Source organism: Buceros rhinoceros, unplaced genomic scaffold (genome assembly GCF_000710305.1).
Source record: "Buceros rhinoceros silvestris isolate BGI_N320 unplaced genomic scaffold, ASM71030v1 scaffold19398, whole genome shotgun sequence".
Classification (NCBI taxonomy): domain Eukaryota; kingdom Metazoa; phylum Chordata; class Aves; order Bucerotiformes; family Bucerotidae; genus Buceros; species Buceros rhinoceros.
The window spans coordinates 21,970-32,368 of NW_010427655.1; the positions used below are offsets into that span (position 1 = coordinate 21,970).

The 10,399-nt window shown below is 44.6% G+C and overlaps 1 protein-coding gene across 1 annotated transcript in view; it reads right to left on the minus strand.

The window, feature by feature from the left end:
- The window catches only part of AFG3L2 (AFG3-like AAA ATPase 2), an 18,372-nt gene extending 10,277 nt beyond the window's left edge, over window positions 1-8,095 (minus strand). Inside the window, exons 1-7 of the mRNA XM_010142006.1 lie at window positions 8,057-8,095; window positions 7,221-7,320; window positions 6,673-6,741; window positions 5,588-5,703; window positions 4,708-4,860; window positions 2,549-2,623; window positions 1,234-1,358 (exon numbers count right to left, since the gene is read on the minus strand). Coding sequence (XP_010140308.1) covers window positions 1,234-1,358; window positions 2,549-2,623; window positions 4,708-4,860; window positions 5,588-5,703; window positions 6,673-6,741; window positions 7,221-7,320; window positions 8,057-8,095 — 677 coding nt within the window. The remainder of the gene's footprint in view (window positions 1-1,233; window positions 1,359-2,548; window positions 2,624-4,707; window positions 4,861-5,587; window positions 5,704-6,672; window positions 6,742-7,220; window positions 7,321-8,056) is intronic.
- Window positions 8,096-10,399: the final 2,304 nt, after the last annotated feature.

Consider the following 10,399-nt stretch of genomic DNA (forward strand, 5'->3'; position numbering starts at 1 on the left):
ACGCAAGAACTGACAGACTGCTGCCAATCTGCTGTGAGAAGCCTCCAGCTGACACACAGCCTCTTTGCAGAAGCACATTGATATGCCCACTTATTTTTTCCCAGCTTTGTTTAAATTAGGGTTCAACAGGTTTACTTATGGACTGTCCTTAAGAGCATGCCCCGTTAGACAGAAATGGAGAAATGAGGCAGAGCAGGGAGCAGAAAATCTCTGACGGTGCAGGATGGTCCAGAGTTAAGGCCTCTGTTTTCCCTGTTGCCACCAAGACAGCAGGCAGCAGCAGCTTGGTAAAAGACACTGCAAAACTAAAAACATTCCCCTCCATCCCCCAAGAAGTGAAACACAGCCCACAGCACCAAGAATGTAAACACAGAACAGGCAGCAAGTGAGCCCCTTTCATTAGTAACACAAGCTGCTACACCCCAAGGTGAATTTCCTGGCGATGCAAGACCCAGTTCGCAGACACCAGCGGGAGTCGTTTTCAAACTGCTGACTTGGTCAAAAAGAAACCAGTTCTTGGGATAAAAGGTTACATCTGTCTTCTAGCCATTCAGAAACCACATCTAGAGTCTTCTAAAGCTAAGGCCAGTAAAACTCAGCTAATTAAGACTAATAGAAAGAATACAGATGTAGTATGGAGCCATTATTCCTTCCTGGGGAAGCCGTAATGCTATAAATCCAGTGTCAGTACTATTTTTCTTAACCAATTTGGAGATTAAAAGCATGTTACATCTCTCAGCTCCTGACAGGCAGGTTAGCATGATTTTACCTAATCACCAATTTCTCCCCTGTTCGTGAGGCCACAGAACTCGACTTCTGCTGAATTTACAGGCAGGAATTGGTGCCCGTTATATCTCAGTCAATATGATGTAGTTCTGTGCCATATTTTGTCTGTCCAAAAAACCTGCGAGTGCCATTTCTGGAGCTTTACAGTGGTGCCTGGCTGACTTCTGCTCTAGTCAGAGTCACTTGGAGGAAGGGCTTAAACGAAGGAAGGACTGTAAACAGAAACATTTATGCAACAAGGAGCTATTTTTAGGGTTAGAGGATATGGATTTCTACACAGACAAAGTACTGAACAGCTCCTCTTGCTGTTGGCATGCAGAAATAGAACCAAGATAATTGTTATTCTGATCATGGTGCCACCTAGTGAAGTGCAATGTCTTACAACTCGACTTTTCTACTGTAAACACAACCATTTTTTATCACGAGACTTTTAAAGCGACTCCTTACCCATCACTCTCCGTCGAGTAGACTACAGGCAATCTGTTCTCCACTTCTATTCCCAGATCTTGCTGCACAGCTTCAAGATTCCGTTCAAAAGTGTCCACACTACCAATATTAAACCAGACGTACTGCTAAAAAAAAAAAAGCAGAGATCACCACAAAGTGCCCTACCTTACTTCAGCTCCATTTCAAGCCAACTTCTTCCAACACAAACAGAAGCCATGCTCAGAACAGACTCAGACCAAAAGAGTCTTACGTTGCCTTGAGAAGTGTGCAGCTGATGTGAGATGCACCTAATAAACCTAAGGCCTACCAACCTGTATATACTGTATCTGTCACTGCTTCTGCAGAAACCACACACCAAACAGTTTTGGGGCACTTCAAACGGGCTGAAATCCTGGCGTTCTCACCAGGAAAATGTAGGTAGGCAGGTCTTTAGGAGGGAGCTATGCAGTCAGAATAACACAGAGCACTCAACCAGCAAAGACAGCAGCCGTACAACTTGCTGTTCCACATGAAGGTCTCTGATCGTTTGGTTAAGAAAGGCAAGTCTCTACTCTTGGAGCCCGTACTAGCTTTACATTAGCTGTCTTCACAAGAGACAGCACGAACTTACATCATAAACCAGTAAAAATAATTCCACACATTACTTTCAAACAGTGCTGGGATTTGTTTTGTCAAGAATAACTCCCTTTTTGCACCATGACTTGCCCCTACTCACCCTCATACCGAAAAATAAAGAATAGTCCTAAGTATTAACGGATTGAGAAACTAAGGCAACTGGTGGTATGCAGGCTAAAGAGGAGGTGTATAAATAAATAAGTCCCGCTGAAATCCACTGATGAAGTAACTGCTGCAGATTTCACTTCACCCCAGCGGGACTTGCAGCCCTCGTTTCAGAAAGTCAGTTAAAAAAACCTCTACCCCCCAGGAAGAGGTACCTGACAAAGCTTCTCTGCTGTTTTTCAGGTAACTGACTAAGAACAGTCTGGATCAGAAAGGATCCAGAAGGACGTGTGGTGAAGTCTGGGGGTTTCAGGAGCAGATGGAAATACAGAACCTTCAGCACTTTCTCACCCTTCCTGTCTCTGCGTTTCTACAAGAGCACGGTGCTGCGAAGGACCTACTTGTCATGGCCTTCAGATATCTGGGGCAAAGCAGTCGATACAGTAAAGAGAAAACCACATGATGTAGGTTAATGTAAGAGTAAGGCAGAAAACATGCTTTAGATTAAGAGATTATTCACGTTAGAAGTTTTCTGCATCACAAAGATTACTTTGCTGTTTCTAACGTCTCATGTTTATGCATTAAAAGTGGTTACCCATTCATGAGGAGACTGTCCTGAGACAAAGATCACTCTGACAAAGCGCTTGTTCACCACTTCTAGTCTGTCCACCTGTAGGAGGAAAGAACAAAACTTGTGATGTGTGAGGGTGTACAGTCACCAAAAGCTACACAAATAGGAACCTGTTCTGTTTTCCAGCAAGGAGAATGAAATTCACGTTACAGCTCAGGATGGTCCCACCATCTCCAGTTTGCCACTAGGAATGGCATAAAGAATCACGTGTGTGATCAGTAACCAAGGAACACTGGCACATTAAAATTTACACTGAAGGAACCCAGGGCACACCTCGGCTCAAATCACAGGGACAGAGGAACAGTTAAACACCACCGAACTCTTTCAGTGGTCAAACACCAAAAGCAATAGACCACAGACTCCAAACTCTTGTTGCAGCTTCCAAAACAAACCAAACTCAACAGAATCAGGCAAAACAACTTCGCTCTTACGGTTGTTTTCCCTAATATAAAAGGCTTCCTGTGCTACCACATTAAACACGGTAACATCAATTGGATAATGAAGAATTTAGTTTATGTGGGACCTGTTACCTCAGCTCAAATCAAACACCGAGCTGCAGGTGCACAGATATATACTGTTAAGCATTTTTCTTTTTTATAGAAGTAGTCTCAAATGGTTCATTCCTTGAATTTGACAGGGTTTCTTCAGAAGGCAGCTAAATAACTGGATTCAGCATCTTTAAAGATTTAAACCCAGCAATGGTTCTAAAAGCTGGGCCTGAACTGCACACAGGCTGGTGAGGTTGTTTCCCTCAGCTCACTACACGTGACCATTCCTGGCAGAATCAAAGCAAAACATGAGCCAAGAGGCTACTCTAGATCTAGCCTGACTTCATGCAAAACCACCTGAACATGTTTGTTTTGAGAAGTGCGTAACCCCAGCAGCGCTTCTGTCTTCTCCCCATTACCTGGCCACCACTAAGGCTACCCACACCAGTCAATAACTTCATACTTAGCTTATCTAAACACCCAGACTCCATCTGACCAAGGCTCAGGGGACTGTTTTATGCAACAACCCGTTTTCATAACGCTGTTCTGCGACAAGGGTTCAGGCTTCGTTCACTCTAACAAACTCCTCTCTGTACTGAGCTAATGTCTCACGGCTTCAGGACACATATCCGATCAGTGAGGGTTTTCCACAAGATGCACGTGTAATTGTCAGTTAAGAACAGGACTGTAAGGCACGGTCTAGGCAGAAGGGAAGAAGCGTATGGAGCAGCTCCGCGTAGATCAGTCAGACAAGGAAAGGTAGGAAACAACCTGTTTAGCACCTTCCCGAAGTAATGGAGAGGCAGGGAGCACGCTGTCAACACAAAATCCCTGCTCTGGAACCCAGAGCGGGAAGCGAGCCAATGTCTTCCCAACCTCCGGGCGAAGCTACAAACAAGGTGGAAACAGAGCCAAGAACTGGCAGCTCCTGAAGTGGGAAAGGTCTGTGTAAGACACTCGATCTCCTGAACTTCAGGGCACCACCAACCTATTACGCTCAAGCGTGGAAAGCTGCCAAGTTTGAGAGAGAGAGGGCACTGACAAGAAAATTTGGTGGCTCCAGGTAGGAAGAAAAGAAGAAATAAGAGAGAAGACAACATTTGTAATATTTGTAAAAACGAATTTTACAACAATTATGCCAGCTTACTGTCCTTGGAAGGGACAGCGTGTTTCCTTGACCCCACCTTTCAGCTCGCAGTGCTGCTTCTCGGATTCCCCAAAGAACTGATTTAAGGCATGAAACAAGCAGAAAACCTTTTTCCTGGGGGGGTGGGCTTGTGGAAATGTTTAAGGTTAGAAGTAAGTTTCTGCTGAGGGCAGCTCGTGTGTCTCCTTAACCCATTAGGTCAGCTTACCTGTACTGAGGGACCCTGGTTTCACTGCCTCTGCACAGCGACACCAGCTACCCAACAAACAAGTCATGTCCTGAGCTGCCCACTCCCTTCCTCTCCTGAGCCAAGGCAAACCTTCACGCAGCCATCCAGAACATCAGATCAAGGAACTGATCCAGATGATGCCCTTCTCCCCAAAAGTGATTCTTGAGCCAGCTCTCCTCCACAGACACATAAATACAAGCGTAAGCGGGGAGGCACAAACGAGCGTCTTCAGCACAGTGATCGTCCCCTCACTACTCACCACTCCCTTCGAAAGGTAGTTATTGACAAAGTCTTTCCAGGTGATTTCTCTCCCGGGAACCCTGAAGAAGAAGTAATACACAACCATCGTCCAGAAGAAAGAACTTCCCACTACATACATCCGAAACTCCCTGACATCCCACGGAATGTCACCCTAGAAAAAGAAGGAAAAAAGGGTTTAGAGTCTGTAATACAGTCAGAACGTAACACACGGTATCTGTGTGTGCCTTCTATTCCCCGCCCCCACTGTCACCACCGAGAATGTCAAAGCTGTATTTGTAAGAACACGCTTCAGCAACTCCTGAGGAATTGCAGCATAAGTAGAAAATCTTTTAAGCATTTCACAAGCAGTAATTGAAAATTTTTGATCTATGAACTACTATATATATAGGTTTTGCCATCTGTTATATGGCCTTTCTCTCTCCATTCTACAACAATTTTTTCTGCCTTCCAGGACTAAATGCAAGACAACAAAAATAAAGAAAAAAACCCCCAAAACAACCACAAACAGGAAAAACATAGGAATGAGGAAAAAAATGCTCATTAAGTAAAACCAGCAAAATATTCTTTATATTCTTGTACTGCCCGATGCTGAGGCTCTGCTACACAAATACTAACTACTAGCAACCGTATTCAGATAGCTTGTATCTCCATCAACGCTCCTGAACCAGTTTTAGATGCCTCTGAGGGTACATACAAAGGGATTATTTACGAGAGGCACCCAGTGAGGAGCCACCTAGAGCCAGCTACTATGAAACACTCGGCACAGGAGGACTGAGGAGGATTTAGACAATCAGAATATGGCTCTAAAAAGCAAAAACACACCCACAGTTATTTCATGGGGACAAGACAGTGCCATAAAGATATGTTAAAGTCAAGACCTTCTGTAATCTGGTCCACCAGTTCGTTTCTTCTTTCTTGCCACCTTTTTTTCCACCACTGCCACCGCCTCCACTGCTAGTTCCGCTAGGCTGCCGGGCACTAGCTTGCTTGGCTTCTAACAACAACAAAAAAACCCAAACAAAACCATTACTTCTTTACATCTTACACCAATTTTGCACTATTTTTTATTAGTTTTAAAATGAAAGAGCTGTTCTGAAAAATGAACTAGTTTGCGATGGTACAGCAGGGATGTGGAAAAATGCATTTTCCGTAAGAAAAGAGATATATAGTCCTTTAACAGGCAGAGACACCTGTCTGACCCCGTCACAGTCAGCAGAGAGATCTGTTCATCGCACATCTGATGACACCTCAGCACCAAGAACTGGAAAATGTCCCAAATGTAAAAGAAACTCGTTACGGAGCCTGCCCAAAACTTATTTCCACTGCACTAACCTGTGACACGTGCAAGATTATTCTAAGTGTTTTGCTGGGGATTCCTGCTCTCATAAGAGACTCACGGGGTGCTGCCTCTCCTCCTCCTTGGCAGACGTGTTATATAGATTTCTGATACCATGGAGTGGTTGTCATTGCTAATAATTTCCAGATTCACCCCCCTCCTTGTAAAGACAGGGCCCCTTCTAGCACCGCCACTGCTGACTCCTCTTTCAAGCAGCAGACTACGGGGTTGGTCCTGGATCCCCGACCAGAATGACAGATCTGGTTAATCCGTACACCCAGCCGGGTATTTTAGCTTGCTCTAGGGAAAGCTGAGAACTCCACACATGGAGAACCTCTGCACACCCGACTGGTGTCAACTACTGTGAAGCAGTAAACCAGCAATTTAAGGACAGCATTCAAACAGGGGCATAAAAGAAGAGAAATGTTACTCCAGAGGATATACACGATATGAAAGCAAAGTAACTTAATAAAAATACATTAATTCATACTTTTAAACTAATCTGGTACAGAAACATCTCCCCTGACAATTAAACAAAACCCCTCCAAACCCACAATGTCATGCTAAAATCTACTCTAATGAATACACGTTTCACAAAAAGAACTGAAATCAAGCAGCTTTTCTTACCTTTTGTTTCTGCAGCTGTACCTTTAGTTCCATTGGCTTTCTTCCCATTGGGAAAATACTTCTCAAATCCTATTAAGAAACAATCAAAGAGCTTATATTTGGTTTTTAGTTTACAATTTCGTCATTACACCTCAGTAGACACAAGCTGAACATACACAACGGCGAAGGGGCTAGCAACGCACAGACTGCAAAAACGGTTTTGTTCTTGTCTTTTTGTTGAAGAGCTCTACTAGGTTTCCACAAATAAATCTGCTACTGTTGACAGGAAAGTATCAATATTTAATAACCTAAAATAAAGCTGTTCTTTAAACCAGAGAGAGACACGCTTAGTTCAACAGGAGATTGTGCTGCAGAGCGTGCAGTTGAGCAAACGGCAATCCTTGTTCCATAGCCCCTAAAACCCCCACAAATCAGTGTTCCAGCTCAAGATTACTGGCAGTTTAGTATAAGAACTCACTCCCTCACAGACCATAAACCGCAACGGCGCCCAAGTGCAGTCCTCAGTGAGGAACGCAGCCTGCTTCACTTCACCGATCAGTTATCATCACCTTTGGGAGGCTGAGAGAAAAGCCTTCTGCAAGCAGCAATCACGCTCGCCAAGACGGTGCTTCTGTCAGTAGTAACTCCAGTGGTAACTTTTTCACGCAGCTGAAAGATGAAAAACAAATATAAAGCAACAGGAAGCTGTCACAAAAGTCTTTGAACTCTCTCGTGGTCCTGAACTGCAACAACTCAGCTATTGCTTTACAACAGACTTCACAGGAAGGCTTCCGTCCAGCTCAGGAACCACGCAGAGGAGGGACCCAGCTCAACAGGCAGACCCAGACCCCCGCGTAGGTAAAGATCCCGTTATAAAAGCACACAAATCCCAGTCTATCACACCTTGTTCTAAGACTAATTGTTTGCTGTTATTCACCATTTAAGTGCAATGAAGGACATAAAAATATCTAAAATTACAGATTCTTAAGAAAACATTTGGTACAGTAACTGGATACTCAAAACCAAAGGAAACTGCAGTTTTTCTTTATAGAGAAATCAAACCCCCTTTCTTCAAGAACGTATTTTAGATAAAAATCACAGCTTATTCCCTTCCTAAGTTTGCCCAGTGCTGCTAAGAAAAAAAGGTATCCATGCCAGTCACCAAACATCCACCTAGGACTAACACCTCCAGGGCCACACTCGCGAAGGAAGGCTCCAAGCTCCCATCTCCACGGCACTTCCGTTACAGTCAAGTCACAATGGTTGTAGAAAAAAAAAACTTTTCCATATTTAACAAAGTTGTAGAATATTAGATCACGTGTTAAGACTACTCCTAGGGATGCTGACAAAAGGATTCAGAATTCAATTCCTGATCTGTCTGGGAACTCCCCTCTCCACCCCTTACCAACTGATGAAACACCTTAGACTTATTTCGAGCAGCCATCTAGTTCCACCTGCTGGACCCAAAGGGAACACCAAAACGTCCCTGCTGCTGGCTTTTGCTGGAAGCTGAGCTAAGAATTCTTCGGCTGCTCAACCCAGCCATCATTTGGCCCTCGGCATGTCTTTGAATCCTGAAAATCCAAGAGGACATTTTGCACGTGCAGTGCCCATCGTCTGGAGAGCAGCTAATACAGAGAATTGCTTCTAGGTCTGACACAGTATGAGCTCCAACGCCAGCAACAGCCTCTCTGCTCCCAGACAAAGCTGTAGGACAAGCAGGATGCAGCTGTGTGGGCACCGAGATAACAAGAGCTTGCCACAGACCGACCCATCCGTAGTTCAAACACAAGCAGGCAGTGAATGTCACAGCAACAGGTGAAACTCAAAGATATGTGCAGCGATCTTGGCTTCCCTCCTCTGTCACTAGTCTCCTACCACACCAAACAATTCAGGAATTACGTATTCCGCACGCTCAGATTACTTTTTGTTTGTAAAGCAATGAGAATATTCAGAATTCTTTACTCCAAATAAAATAAAGCAACTGCTCACGTTTGAAAGAAAAGTTTAAGGAAGCCAAATCCAACTGCCCGGCTCAGCTAGACCAGCACCGGCGTGTTACAGAACGAAGTTATAGCGTACTCGGGTTGTGGGGAGGGAAGCGAAGGAGAGAAAAGGCTGAGCAGAGAGAGCTTCGGGGCACACCTGAATAATGGAACTGGTGTGTTGCTGGATTGTCTCCACAGACCCTGAATTCCACGAATAAGCACAGTCGTCTGCCGAGCCGATACACAGAGAGCTGAGTGCTCCAGTTGTTTTTGAGAAAAAGGAACAACTGACTTCACGGCAGGTTCAGCAAATCCCTGAGAGAGTCTGGGAGGCTGCTTTGATGCTAGAGGTGGAGGCGAGTCGGTCTGCTGAAACACGCCGCTTCCTTCCACCAGAGCATTCCAGCAGCGCAGAAGCTGCTAAAACCACGCTGCACAGGTAACAGCTGCTTGGGTTTGGGTTTTTGACTCTGTAAATCATATAAAACAAAAGAGCCTGCCTGATATTTTTTTTCAGGCAAATCTCGTGACATCTTCCTAAAAATCAAGAGGTTTTTTAAACAAGTTCAAGATAAGCAAAGCACACAAGGGGCAGTTCTACAGTTACAATAACCCAGAACATGTTACTACTTCACAGTGAAACGTAAACCCAAGGTCTGTAATGCCACAGAAGTGCCTGCTCCACGATTCCAGTACTAAATAAAACAGGTAATTTTAAAAAAGCAGAACTACTGACTTGACAAAACCTGTGTAACCGTAATTCACTTTTGTAAAACTGAGGCTACACAAAGCACGAACGGAAAATCCACTTGCTCAGCAACACAAGCAGGAGCCCAAGAATCCATTAATTCTAGAAAACTACAAGTGTACAGCTTTGTCCCTAAACCAGTCCCAAAACAAACAAAATTAAATTAAGCCGAAAGTTTTAATTATCCAACTGTCACCAAAATATTACATAAAGGCACATGAGAAAGGGAACACAAAGCTGGTAAAGAAATCTGACTTCACGCAAGCTACTTACTCGGTTTTGCCCCAAGCCATTACTTTTTTTTAATCATTCATAAAAAAATATACATTTTAAAAAAATAATTGTTTTGCTACCTATAGACACACCCAGGTGCTAAAGTGAATACAAAGTTCCCTTCATCATTTCTGTTCCATCCCAAAGAAGAACTAGTTAAATTCTATTGACAGAAACACGGATTAGCTTCCTGACAGACGAGCTGTCAGTCCTGCTGACAGTGTCTCATTTACTGTTTGAACTGATAACCATCATTTATTGCTGTCTTTGCTCAGCTCCAACCAAACAAGTCCACGAATTCAACATTAAAAACAACACACATATTTATACCTAGGGCTAAGTTACTAACATCCTTACACGTGCTCATCTCGTGATTATCGCCATCCTAGAGACAACCTCACACCGGCACAGGAGCAGTTGCTCTGTGCTATAAGCTACAGAAAAGTGATGTGACCTGCCCAAGACAGTGCTCAAGGGTGCAGTAACTAAGCATCTTGTGAGACACCCACCCCGCAGGGCTGGGGCCAGCTCGGGGCTCCTCAGCCCAGCAGAGACACGGAGCTGCTGGAGCGGGGCCAGAGGAGCCCCAGCACTGACCCCAGGGTGGAACCCTCTGCTGGGAGGAGAGGGCAGAGAGCTGGGGGGGTTCAGCCTGGAGCAGAGGAGGCTGCGGGGAGACCTGAGTGCAGCCTGTCAGTGCTGCAAGGGGCTGTGCGAGAGCTGGGGAGGGGCTGTTCAG